The sequence below is a fragment of the Arvicanthis niloticus genome, chromosome 1 (genome assembly GCF_011762505.2).
Source record: "Arvicanthis niloticus isolate mArvNil1 chromosome 1, mArvNil1.pat.X, whole genome shotgun sequence".
In the NCBI taxonomy this organism is placed as follows: Eukaryota; Metazoa; Chordata; class Mammalia; order Rodentia; family Muridae; genus Arvicanthis; species Arvicanthis niloticus.
Window position 1 is genome coordinate 143,970,879 of NC_047658.1, and position 14,223 is coordinate 143,985,101.

The 14,223-nt window shown below is 45.0% G+C and overlaps 1 protein-coding gene across 7 annotated transcripts in view; it reads right to left on the reverse strand.

The window, feature by feature from the left end:
• Window positions 1-9,026: 9,026 nt before the first annotated feature.
• Window positions 9,027-14,223, reverse strand: part of Ide (insulin degrading enzyme) — a 96,473-nt gene continuing 91,276 nt past the window's right edge. For all 7 annotated transcript variants that reach the window (XM_034500869.2, XM_034500855.2, XM_076919807.1 and 4 more), the window contains 3 exons: window positions 12,481-12,553; window positions 11,844-11,911; window positions 9,027-11,204 (listed from right to left, as the gene is read on the reverse strand). In XM_034500869.2, coding sequence (XP_034356760.1) covers window positions 11,109-11,204; window positions 11,844-11,911; window positions 12,481-12,553 — 237 coding nt within the window. In that variant the 3' untranslated portion in view covers window positions 9,027-11,108. The remainder of the gene's footprint in view (window positions 11,205-11,843; window positions 11,912-12,480; window positions 12,554-14,223) is intronic.

Below are 14,223 nucleotides of genomic sequence, written 5' to 3' on the forward strand. Positions count from 1 at the left end.
CCTCCAAAGGATGGGAGACTTCAGGGACAGGACTCAAAGGGAGCAAGCTCCGAGCTTCCAGCCACAGAAAGAGCCAGCTGGTGCGGCCGGGGCAGAGGGGAGGGGAGCAGCACACAAAGCAATTAGCTATTATCCAAAAAGACCTAACAGTCATTAATGTGACCAAGTTGAACAGCAGGGAGTCAAAATATCCCAGAGAACAGAAAACTGTTTAACAAACACACAAAAAGGATTGATCCATTAGCGCTGGATACTCCAGCAACCCGCCTGACAGTAATTGACCTATCAGAAAGTGCACGAGGCCAAGCGGAACCTGGCCGGTGTCGTTAGTCATCCGGATCTGTTGACATTTGAAGAGCACTCATCTGACAAGTATGGGTGAACATTATTCTCAAATTCAGATAAAACATTCACTGAGGTTACATTCCAGACTGAAAAACCACACTTTTACAAGCTTAAAAACAAAAGTCCTACAAAATAAGCCTCAGCACCTGGCATGGTGGCACGCACCTCTCATGCCAGCACTCAGGACTGTGAGTTGGAAGTCACCTTCGGCTATTAGCAAGACCCTACCTGGACGCAAGCAGGCACATGCTCTCGGTGAAATTAAACCAGGAATAGCAGAAACATAGCCAGGAAACCTCTAAATATTTGACAACTGCACACTATATTAAATTGCTGATACATGCTATTAGTCCCAAATACTTGCCAGCAGAGGTAAGAGGATTTTTTTTTTTTTTTTTGAGTCCACAAAGTCTAAGATCTTACAAGGCACACCATCTTAAAAATTGCAAAAACAAAAGAAACAAAACCAATATATTTCTAAATGTCACATAGGTCAAGAGAAACCTGAATATTTAAAACTGAATGAAAATATAGTTTATTCACATTTGTGTGATACAACAAAAACAGAGTTGGGGTGGAGCAGGGCGGATCTGCAACACTGAACAGCACACAATATAGAAGCCTGGCCAGTATAGGTGCCTGCAGTCCTGCCATACATCTGGGGGGGGGGAGTGGGAATTGTATAGGGGAGAGGGCTGAGGATGTTCACTTGTTGGGTGTCCTTGCTTAGCCTGCACAGAGCCGCCAGGGGTTTGATCCCCACTAGAATACAAACTGGACAGGGTGGTACAAGGCTGTTATCTCAGAACTTGGGTGACAGAGGGAGGAGGAGCCAAAGTTCAAGGTCAGAGTTCATACCTCAGTTCCGGAGCTCATCTGAGACCAGCCTGGGCTATATAAAATCCCCTCTTCAAACAACAACAAAACCAACCAGTCAAAATATAAGTCCAAGGCAAGCAAAAGAAAAAATTATATATATATATATATATATATATCAACACTCAATGGCATGGAAAACAGGAAAGTGATAGAGAAATCTGGGTTTTCTGAAACGACAGAAATGTTTTCTTCAGTGTGGTATGTGTGCGAGGGAGTGGGGGTGGGACACGTGTACCATGGCCTGCACGGAGAGGTCACAGGGAGGAGTCCACACTCTTTCCTTTGACCATGGTGGTCCTGGGGATCAAACAGAGGAACACCACAAACAGTTCTAGACGTGTGGCGCCTCCCATCTGTCATTCCAACCCTCAAGAAAGTGAGGAAGGACTACTGAGTTCAAAGCCAGCCAGGGATGCACAGTGAGTTCCAGGCCAGCCTGTGTTCTAGACTAGGACTCCATCACAGACAAAAACAAAAGGAGAGGGCAAAGAGAGCTGCCAGTCCCTTGACACTGCTCAAACCCCATTGTGGGGAGCCGACTCCTAGCAGAAAGCAGCTATCATCTTTGCAGCCATCTGGAGCCACATACCCTGACTACAGACTTGTTTTCAACAGCTGAGCACACTCTGATAAACATCTTGTTTATCCCACATTTCTTGTTTTGTTTTGCTGTTTAGTGCCCCCAGCTGCAAGGTGCACGTGGCAAAGTGTCTTCAGCCGTGTTCCCCTTCTTGTCCACAGCTGCTTAAAGGGTTAAAAAATTTCAAAACCTCCTAGCAGACTGAACAGAACCAAGAGTGCAGGTCAGCTTGGTCATGAGCTCTGTGTTTCAGGAACTTGGCTGACAAGATGGCTGATTACGTATAGGCTCTTAGAGAATAGCCTGTTCCTTGGACCCTGTCACAAACTGAATAATGGGCTGGGACTTTCCACAGGTACTCTCCAATAACCCTCCTTCACTCCCCCTGGGTTGTGGTTTTCCCCCTGAGTTGTGGTTTTTGGCTTTAAATTCTCTCTGTCTCCAAAGCCCCAGGGTCAGACCCCGCTGCCCCTGCGTGGGTCATGGGTCTTGACCTCAGTATACTGATTGAAATAGACCTCTCGCTGATTACATCAAGTGTGGTGTCTTGTGAGTTAATGGGTGGCCTCATTCCTGAGACTTGGGTGAGGTCCTCCCTTCGTGGAGGCCTTACATTGCAAGGCACGTGGTAAAGCATATAAATACCCAGGATTTCCTTTCAATAAAGGGGACTTGATCATACCCTCTGTCTTGTCTCCATTCTTTGTGTCTCTTGCCCCTTCATCCCCACTCTCTCTCTTGCTAGACCCTGTTGACTGACCTGAAGACTGGAGCACTTGGTGCCCAAACATGGGGCAGCGTGGAACAGTGCAGGCCAGGACACCCTATTGAAAGACAAATCAAAAAAGCCACATGACTATTTTGAAAATTGTGCAACCAACTGTCTTCCAAAAGAGACATGGAGCCCAAGTAGTTTGTTTGGGTTTTTTTGTTTTGTTTTTTTTAAACATGGTTTCTCTGTATAGCTCTGGCTGTCCTGGAACTCACTCTGTAGACCAGGCTGGCCTTGAACTCAGAAATCCACCTGCCTCTGCCTCCCAAGTGCTGGAATTAAAGGTGTGTGCCACCACTGCCTGGCTTTAGTCTGAGTAGTTTTATGGGTGATGTCTAACAAACAACCATGGAAGAAATAATTCCACATCTCAGACGCTGATGGGGTGTACTTAATCTGTGAGCCTGGCATTGTTAGTGACATTTATGATTTGAGATGCTGGTATTAATGCCTGATCCAAACAGTATTGCTGTGGTAGTAATAGGTATGGGCCCCATAGACTCATGGGTTTGAATGTTTGACCCATACGGAGTGGCATTATTAGGAGGTGTGGCATTGTTGGAGTAGGTGTGGTTTTATTGGAGGAAGTGTGTCACTGTAGTGGTGCTCAAGCCATTTCTAGACACAGTCTCCTTCTGCTGTCTTCAGATCAAGAAACCCAGAAAGGTCAGAAGTTCAAGGTCCCCTTTGGCTACAAAGTGAGTTCTGGGTCAGCTACCCGGCATCCTGGCTCAAAAAGGGATTTTATACTATGAAAATCAACATGGAGATTTTTCAAATAACCAAAATAAGAACATATGGCTCCTGGCCATATACCCAAAGGAGTCTACCTTCTGCTACAGAGATATTTGGACACTCTTGTCCACTGCTGCTCTACTCACTAGCCACAAGCCTAGATGATCAACAGATTTGTGGATGACAAGAATTTGATATGTACACACAAGGGAATTTTATTCAACTATAAAAATGGAGCTATAAAAACTTTAGGGAAACAGATGGAACTGGAAAATATATGTTTTATATTTATTTACTTGCTTTGGAGGGTGTTCATGTCGAGGTCATTTCTCTCCTACCATAGAGGCCTTGAAGATCAAACTCATAGGGATCAAACCTGGTGGTCAGCCTTGTCAGCCAAGCATTTATATCCACTAAGCCATCTCACTGGCCTGAAGATACATTAAGGGAGGTGACCTGAGCACACACAGCCAGACACTGCATGTCTCTTTCATACGTGTATCCTAACCTCTAATTTGTGAGTCTGTGAGTGTGAAAGAGGCCCAGGAGAGGAGAAAAGGGGGCTTTAAAGCAGAAAGTGAAGAGTGTAATCGAATACGTGTGGTATGGGGATTGTGGGAGAGGAAGGGTGTACAGAGGAAAACACAGTGCTAGAGAAATTGGGTGCTGTAGCTCGGTGTAAGAGCAAGTGGTTCACACGAGTCCTTGTGTTCACCCCAAGCACCCACTGATTAATACAGGAATTGTGGAGTAATGGAGGAGAGGGGAGTTTGCAGTTCTCCTTTCGCCTCAGTTTTGCTGTAAACTTAAAATTGTCCTCTGCAAATATAATGTATAATTTTTTTTTTTAAATTCGGCTGGGGCTCAACCATTAAGAACACTTAATGCTCTTGCAGATGACCTAGGGTTTGTTTCCAGCATCTACATGGTATCTTACATCTGTAATTTCTTTTCTAGGGATCTCCTACCACTACACATATGTGGTGCACATGTATACACGTAGGCAAAGAGTCATACACATAGAAGACATCTTTAAAAATAGAAGCCCCTAGAAAGTCTCTAGGCAAGAAAGCTCCATGGTGAGTCAGGTGTGGTGTCACAGCATGAGGGGGTAGACACAGGAGGATCAGTAGTGTAAGGCTAGCCTCAGCCACAAGGCTAGCCTCAGCCACAAATCAGGTCCTGGGTAAACTCCAGCTATGTGGGACCCTGGGGGATGGAGGGAGGTGTGTGTGTGTGTGTGTGTGTGTGTGTGTGTGTGTGTGTACAAAGCCTGGCATCAAAGAGTAACGGGGGGCCTGAGCAGAGATGCTCACAGCCTGAAGGAGTGAAGGACGTGAGGCTGAGACACGTTTAGGGTACTGAGTGGGTAAGATGAGATTGAAGCTGATGAAACTCAACTTTCTAGCATCAGTGTCTGGGAGGACACTGTGCACATCACCACCCCAGACTAGGCTGGTCTTGGTGGAAAGCCTCACCATCTTTCACTGATTGGCTTGTTGCTGCCTGCTGTCTATGCATTACATCACAGTAATGACCTCTGAGCCTTGGCCTGGTTCCTACCTGGAAGAAGTCACAGGCTGCGCTACTTAGAAGAAAGGCTTGCTTGTTTGTTTTGTATAGTTTTGCTTTAAAACATATTCACTCTATAATCAATGAGACATGTCAAGCTCTGTTTGAGCCCCTGGTGGAAGGTGAGAAAGTCAGTTCCCACAAGTCCTCTGACCTCCACTTATAAATATTTCCTCCCCAACACGAACAAATATAGTTTTAAAAAATGAATAGCCAGATGTAGTGGTGTACACCTTTAGTCCCAGTACTTGGGAGGCAAGGGCAGGCGGGGCTCTGCACAGTCAAAGCCAGTCTGGTCTTTATACAGAGTTCCAGGCCAGCCAGAGCTACATAATGAGACCTTGTTTCAAAATAAATAGATATTCTTGCACTCCCCCAACACAAATTTCTATTCTAAAGCTAACCCACTAGCTGTGGGTTAACATATGACAGTATTCTTAGTTGGAAATCAAGGTCCTAGAGCCAGAAACTCAACTTTTCACCCCAAAAAGAAGCAGAATAAAATGTAACCTGAGGTTTACAGCAAGAGTTCAAGTAAACACGGAGGAGAAAGAGGAAGATGAGTGGAGGTTTCAGAAGCAGAGTTGTGTTACATGACATTTGCGCTGGTCGACGGCTGCAGTCAGTCCCGTACATCTGCGCATGCGTCTGGAGACACCCGCGATCTCGGAGGCAGTCACACACAGGAGCAGGCAGCCAGGTGAGAAGGTCGATTCTGCCATTTCATGTCATTCATGGTTGGGTGATTGTGTGTGTGCGCGCGCGTGCTCCACACCCTTAGAGCCACTCCTCCCCTGGTTACCTCCTGTTGGCCTGGCTTAAACCTAAAGGTCTGGGTTCCCTCAGGGGAGGGAGATGCAGTTTCTTTCCATCTCTTAGCTTGCGGGGTAATGCACCACGCAGGCCTGGCTGCTTCTGGAAGGCGTACCCCTGACTTGAGGAGGTCTTGTTTCTTGCTTCTTGTTTCTCCTGGTTTGGGCTCTGGGCTCCAACCACACACTCCCCACTCGGCATGCATGCCCTACCTACACGGAAGCCTAACAGTTAATGTCAGTGATGGATTGCCTAAGAATAAATGTATCCACAACCGGAAACCTGTTCAACCGTGACTCCCATGCCTCCAAAACAAGTTCATGCCTCGGTAATCCCCACCAACAAAGTCATTGCTCAGAGTGGTCACCAAGAAGGGCCGCCCGAGCCTCTTTGCCATCCTTAGTAGTGGCCTTTGTCCTCACACCTGGCATCGCAGGAACAGCGATGACCGCTGAACCTTAGTAGGATGCGGCAAGGGTATGGGGGGAAAGTTCCTGAGTGGAGGATCCCGAGTGGCTTTTTCAGACATCTCTTTGGCTAGCTCCACTTACCTACAAGGGGACAAAGGGATAGAAAGATGAAGTTACCAAAGAGCCTGGAGAAGGAGTAGGAGAGAGGATGCTCACCTTAGTAAAGCACGGGACTACAATACGAGCATCTGCTTAGTTACAACATGAGAAAGAGGAGGGCAGGGGAAGGGAGGGGAAGCTACACACTGGTCCCAATTTTGAAGTGAATTTTTCTGGTTTGGTTTTTGTCAGCTGACTGAGCAAGTAAAATGGTAAAAAAAAAAAAAATAAAAAAAATAAAAATCTGTAGATACAATGCCATATAATTAGATGGATAAGATACATTTGTATCCACGAAGTAATTTTAAAATCAGTTTCTGACATTTTCTCCAATAAGAATTTGTTGGAGGGCAAGCAACAGGACCAAGAATAATTTCACCTACCTTCTTTCTTTTTGGACAGGGTCTAGCTGTGTAGCCCCAGCTAAGCCTAAAACTTGCAATCCTCCTGTGTCAACCTCCTAAATTCTGGAATTACAGGTGTGCACGCCTAGCTCTTGCCACAGTTTTGCTGATTTCTGTATTACATAAATGGGAGTTGGCTTTGAAATCAGGCTTTGTGTGGAACACTCTGATCGAGAAGTGCTTTGTCTCCCCCTGGTGGTCAGAGCTGGCTCTGCACTGTCAGCGGCACCCTTCCCCTGGCCAATTCAGTCAGAATGGCTAGCATAGGACCTAAGAGTATCATCTAAAACACAATGAAAAAGGCAGGCATAGTGGCACACTCCTTTAATCCTAGCACTTCGGAGGCAGAAACAGGGAAATCTGTGTGAGTTCAAGGTTAGCCTAGAATAAACAGTGAGACCCTGGCAAGATGGAAGACGGTTCAGCCAGTAACTCACTTGCTGCCAAGCCCAAGGGCCTGTGCCAAGCCCTGAGACACACATGGTAGAAAGAGAACCACCTGCTTATTATCCTGCTCCTGCCCTCCACATTGGTGGTGTGGCATGGGCACCCCCCCACACACACACACCTCAATACACTCACAATTTTTTTAACTTTTTTTTTTTTTTTTTTTAAGCCAGGACAACTTAGCTGGCCAGTGAGCCCCAGGACACTAAAGGATGCTGTTTTAAAATAAGGTGTAAAGCACCTGAGGAGTGACACCAGAAGACCCCAGCACACTCCCATGAACACACACATTTAAAAATATTAAAGTAAGAAAATAAAAATAATATTTCATAATTGACCACAGTGTTCTACAGCAGAGACGATCTCACCGCTGGGATAGAAGCCAGTGCCTCCCTGAAGCCGTGTTACACATCTATATGCACTCCCTGTGGTTTTGTTTTCTTAAAGACAGTTTCTTCCAACAGAGCCATGGCGACCCTTGGGGCTCGTGTCTCTGATTCCCCAGTGTTGGGATCACAGGTGTGCATGGCCAGGCCTAGTCCAGGACAAACTCTAAGACTTGTATTTCTCACCTCAAAGGCTTACCAGCTTCTTAAGACACATCCGCGAGAACTTAGAAGTTTATGCCAACCATTAAGGACCTCAACTAAGTAAACCTAAACTCTTCTTTTGGAACATACTTCTTAGCCACATGGTAGTACAGGCCTGTAATCTGAGCACCAGAGAGCAGGAGGGGAGGGTCAGGAGGACAGCCTGAATTTCAGAACAGCCCTCATAAGCAAGTGTATCTCATCCTGTCCTCACCCTATAGAGACAGGGTCTTACTGTGTAGTCCTGGCTAGTTAGGAATTCCCTACGTAGACCAGGCTGGCCTCAAATTCAGAGGTCTATTTGTTTCTACCTCTGTTGGGCCTAAGCCATCATACCAACTCCATTTGCCTTTGAAGGCATTCCCCAAGCTCCACACTCTCCTGGCCTGCTCAGCCACAGGCCCTCTCTGCTCTCTCATGACCTGGTTACAATTTTAGTATTTAACTTCTCCATGTTCTTATAACTATATCCTTAAATTCCCCATACTCTGACTTATTGAAACATTAAATTGTAGCGAGCGCAAGCACGCACCCACCTACACACACACACACACACACACACACACACACACACACACACACGTATTAATGCTGACCTCTCTCTCGCCATGTCTCCCTCAGACCTTGTTAATAGCAATTCTGAGGATTCTTAATGATTTTTTGGTGCACATGATCACACTGCCCACGAACAACTTTTAATTTTTCCCAGTGCTGATACCTTGCTGCACTGTCTAGGACCTCTGAGACAAGTCTGACTAGAGAAGGCGACCTCACGAGGGCCTTAGGAGAAGTGTCAGCGACCCGGCATTAAGTAGTAGCTGTATCTACTCCAGAAAGTCCCCTAGTAAGGCAGAGGCAGGTTCTGCACTGCTTTCATCATCAAAAACTCTTATTAACCTATTATTACATGCTGTTTTTCTCTTCACTTGGTTACTATGATAAATAATACTAATTGAGTTGAGAAGGGTGCCCTCTGTATCTATTAAAATACTGTTAAATTGGTGTTAATTTCTTTATCTGAGTGTGGGAGAAGAGTTTTAACTATGAATTCACTGAGTCGGTGACACTGCTTAGCTAGAGCCTGGTCTCCAGCATGGAGGCCCCTATCTTACAAGTTATCTACAAGAGTCTGAGATGTAGCTGTCTACCAACTGCTGCTACTAGGTACCAACAAGCGCACTCTGTGTACGCATACAAGCACACCCACGTCCACTGCTTCCTTCAACAAACTAACAGAAGCAAGAAGTCCTGTTAAATCCGAGTGTTGACAGGGAAGCTGAAGTATTTCTGAGGAACTATAAAGTAACACAACACAAAGCACAGAGTTCCAGGTCAGATTTATTGTAAACAGGAAAACCCTAGGAGCCCGCCACACTGGCAATGTCACATGCTCTTTCACACTGACTGATTAAAAAGACTTTAAGTCTCTGGCAACTCATGACTTTTTCACAAACCTCCCTTGCGAAGCTCGAGTACACAAAGTCTCTGGATAGCATGTTACTGTTCACGGACCACACCCTGGACCCACGGAGATGAACCGGTTGGGATGCCAAGTGACACACGGGAGCTCTGGAACACACTGAACACCACGTGCAGATTCATGGAAGACGACATGGGATTGTTTCCAATCTCTTCAGGTGCCTTTTCTCATACAGACAACAAACTTTTAACCGTACCCATTTTTTTTTAAAAGAGCTAAGTTACTCAACGGCATGTGATCATTTACAGAAAAGGTAGCAGACTGTTGTTTGTTTTTACAATGATGGATTCAAACACTCAGAACTAAGTTTAGATTCATCTTGTATATATTTTGCAGTTTGATGAAAAGCTGCATAGTCACACTGGGCGGGGTGGCGCACGCCTAATCCCGGCACTTGAGAGGTGGAGGCAAGAGGATCAAGGAGTTCAAAGTCAACTTGGCTGCTTGGCCAATTTCGCAGAGGAGAAGGCAGTGTTGACTCACATCTTCTGATGGGATGGACAAAGACAGGCTTCTCACCGGGAGACTCTTAGAACATGTGGATAAAAGACGGTCGGTTGCAGCACCACGGGGAGAACGGCCTCCAGAGCCGCCCAAGTTCACCGTATTTGGAAAACGTGAAACTTAAGCTGTGAAAAGCCGAGATTCTACAGCAGAAAATCCTGGCAAATCAAGTAATATGGGGCAGGAAAATGTCACTTGGAAACACCATTCTGTACTTTGCCTGAGCTGGTGGACAAACAGGAGCACTTTCTGTTACATTGCCTGTGTGTGGAAACACAGCCACGCTTGTTCTTGAAGCAAGTTTTAATAATAGCAAATACTTTAAAACAGCTGTTAAATCTACAGTAACATTTCCACCTAAAATAGTATCTTGTGAAAAAAATATTTTTTTAAAAGTTCACTCCAGTCATCATCTGTATGTTTATATTCATATATTCAAAAAAATAACACTTAAGGCAAGATGAGACTGGGAGCAGCAGGGAGTTTGGAGTCTGGGGAGACTGGCTGTTTCAGAATGCAATCATTTTATATCTCCACAGAGGTGGCTTTGTATCTGCTGCTTTTTAAGTCCCTAAAGGGGCAAATGTTTAAGTTCACACACTGATCACAACTTCAACCCTAGGAATTCTGGGGAGTTACAGCAGCTGGCGTTAGCACAGCATGTCTCAAGCTAGTCAGCAGTACAGTGTCGGCTTCTGCTGACAGAGCACAGCAAACCAACTACGAAAAACAGAAATGTCAACAGAATTCGATGAGAGAGGACCCATGGGAATCCTGAGAAATTCCGAACTTGGTGTAAGGTTAATCTGCGTTTCTAGCACTGAAAGTTGGGTATTCTGGGGTTTCCAGCATTTGACTAAGAAGATTTAAAAAAGACACCCAAATTTTATAAAAACATTTAAAACCATGCCTTAGTTAATCAGCAAGTTCACTAATAAAGGAACATGGCATTGCTTTGTGCATTATCTGCTAAACATAGTGTTTCCTGTTGGTTTACAGGAAACCATCACATAGAAAGCAGATCTGAGGATAGGTTCTTAAAAAGGTAATCCTTTCTAAATGTTTTGAAGCCTTTAAGAAAAAAAGCTCTTTTTTTTTTTTTTCCAGATAAGTGACTATTTTACAGAATAAAGAAGAAAGATTGTATTGGGATATCTTTCTTCAGATTAAGCAGTTAATATAAGGGCATTTCTTTATATAAGGAATATAAAGGAAAAAAATTAAGATATTTAAGAGATTTTAAAAATATTCTACATCTATAAGATTTTATAATTTTATTACTTTGGGTTTTTAACATTTCTACATAATAATGCCTGATAACTCTGTTCTGTTTGTCTCTCTAATAGCAAGCCAGAAACTACTCCAAGTTGAGACTGCTTTCCCAGGCCCTGGCAGACACAGGAACGCATCTCCTCTCTTCAGAGTTTCGCAGCCATGAAGTTAATATGTGGTTTCACCAGGGGAAACAGCGGCAGGCCACGCTTGAACTCAGTCATGTTATGAATCACTTCAGGCTGAAAAGGGAAAAGGTTTTCTTTAGTGCACTATATTTAAAATTATACTAAACAGGGTATTGATTTTGGGGGAAGGTAAGATAGGGTATAATATAATATGGGTCATAGATTAAGTCTGTTCTATGGTACACGGGACTCTGAGCCAAAGGACTCTTGGCTTTCACTGGGCATACATGGGCTGGTTAGAACACCCAGCAAAAGCCTGATGCGGCTGCCCCGCTTGCTCACCCTTCAGGGAAATGCTAGTCTTTGAAGATGAGTAAGTATGGAGGTACTCGGAAAGAGCCACACACTGCCACCCCAGTGTTGGAATCTGGGAGAGATATGGCTGGAGATGACTCGGCACACAGTGACCAGGTTCACACCAGAGGTGAAGCCAGGAGTAGAGGAATACACCCATAAGCCTAGAACTTGTGAGGTTGAAGCAGGAGAATTAGGAGTTGGAGGCAGCTTCAGCTACATAAGGAGTCTGAGGCCAGTATGACCCAAATGACCATGACAGGCAGAGGCCGAATGACGGGCACTAGAAAAGACCTCAAATAGTCTCAACACCAGTGACCTGAACCTCCACGCTCTCATGTACTCTGATGAACAAACTCCTCTAAGTACAAAGGCCTCAGGTGGCCTAAGGTTTCTTACTTGTGGCAAGGGTGGTGCTTCAGACAAGTTTATATCATTCTGAGAGGGAAACTCTCCAACCACAGGACCTGTAAGAAAACAGTCTTTACTCTTTATTTATTTACACAAGAAGAATTTTCAAAGAAAAATCTAAGCTAGATTTATTCCTTTTACGAAAACAACTGTACCAGGCCCTTAGCACTTCTTAGTTGCTCTCACCCTGCTTTCTGCAAGGCCTGAGTGCTTGCCCAAGTTCTGCTCAAGGGTGTGGCTGGGAGGCCATGTCCTTAGCAGCTCTACTTATCTGCTCTGACTGGGTTAGATCTGAGTGAGGCTCTGCCTCCTGAAAAGCAGGCTAGGACTGTGCAGATGACAGCCCTCCCCTGCCGCCTGCAGGTGGTTCCCTGCAGCTGCAGCGGCTTTTGGAGATGGTGCCCAGATTGGCACAGCCGCCCTGAACAGGCTTTCTCCTCTATCACTCCACTGCCTTTCCCCCAAATCTCTGCTTCAACAGAACAGAACCTGCCTCAGGTCCTTTTCTTTAGACCTTCACTTTTGGTGCTCTATAAGGTGAGTGACTATGGGGAGGGACAGCCATCACATGGCTCAATATCAGATTAAAAATGGAATTTTTAAAAAGTCAATATCCAATACTTACAAGAATCCATTTCCCTGGCAAGAACATGGACGGATACTTTATGTCTCCTTGGTGCATCCACAGCCAACATTTCCTAAGCACAAAGAAAGCCAAGGTCAGGCTCTTGAACCACTAAGAAACTTAAAATGAAGTTCTCTCTGGAGTTCTGAAGAATCAACCATCATACACAGATAGATTGATCAATCGATCGATAGATAGATAGACAGACAGAAGCTTTCTTTTCTTTCCTCTTACATGATTTTACTCTAAAAGATTCAAGAAGGCAAGCAAGACTTAATTTTGGTGCTTGGAATTGAACCTAGAACCTTACACATGCTAGGCAAATGTTCTACCACTGGGTTATACCTACCCCAAGCACTACTAAAAATTACTCATATTTCATAGGTGAGGAAACTGAAGCCCAAGGTAATTAAGTGATTTGCTTAAACTCATAGTTAGAACTTGCTATATAAACCAGACAGGCCTTGAGATCCGCCTACTTCTGACTCCCAAATTCTGGGATTAAAGTCATGTGCCATATGCCTGGCTGATCTTTTTTCTTACATTTATTATTTGTGGGAGATGGGCACACTTGTGGAAGTCAAGAGACAACTAACTATACGATGTCCTGTCTACTGTTTGGGGTCAGCTTTATGGTAAGTACCTTTACCTATTGAGCCTCCTCATGTCTGAACCACCTAGTGATCATAATCCATTCTTTTTTTCCTACCCTTCCATCCACCCTTCTATCCACCCTTCCTTCCTTCCTTCCTTCCTTCCTTCCTTCCTTCCTTCCTTCCTTCCTTCCTTCCCTCTTTCCTTCTCAGACAGACAGAACATTGCTATGTAGCTCAGGTAGGCCTTGAACTTCAAATCCTCCTTTCTCAGCCTACCCAGTGCTAAGATCATGCCTGTGCTGCAATGCCTGGCTCTTCTAGTGCTCTTCACTCAGGACAATCACGACCCTTGTTCCTCTAAGCACTTCCTCCAATTCTGTCCTAGAGGTCCGCTGGTAAGCTGTGGCTGTCTCACCTATCACAGGATGGGAAATTAATACTTGGTGAGTCCTGCCTTGTATACAGCATTCGGCTGCATGAGTTCACATCATTCTCAGTAAGCTGTCATGGTGCTTATCTCAAGGAGAGAAATGCTGTACCTCAGTCAACGGCATGTAAGTGTTCCTAGCATCTCTAGGCTCTTCTGAGGGACTCCCTTTGCTCACAGCTGCAAAGGCCAACAGAGTAAGCCTGGTGTGCAGAGCAGGGAAAGCTTCTCCTGACCTTCCCTAATGCCAGACCTTTCTAGCTTTTTGCCAAAGGGATAAACATTGTGATAAAGCTTCCTCTGATGCTTTAGCTGATGTTACACATCATCTTCTCAGAGGGAAAAGATTACGGGTCAAACCAAATCCACTCAACAGCTGTGAACAGACTCTGATTGTCATAAAACTGGTCCTAGTGATCTAAGGAATCCTTGCTGCTGTAGTATAGTGCCCACGGCAGCACCCACCCCACCCCCGAGTTCCTCACAGCACTCCCAAGGCTGTTCTGACAAACCTCTTTTAGAAGCTTAGAGGCCTGTCTGCATCAAGTACCATGCAATAACTCATCTGAGAACTTCTTTCTTACTCTAGTAAGTTTGCTTCCAAAGTTTGCTTTGGAAAATCTTCCAAAAGAGACTTAGGCAGAACAGGATTCTCTTAACACTGTGCTGGAGGCCTCTGCAGTGCCTCTCTTCGACACTTCCCAGGAAACACAGACACAG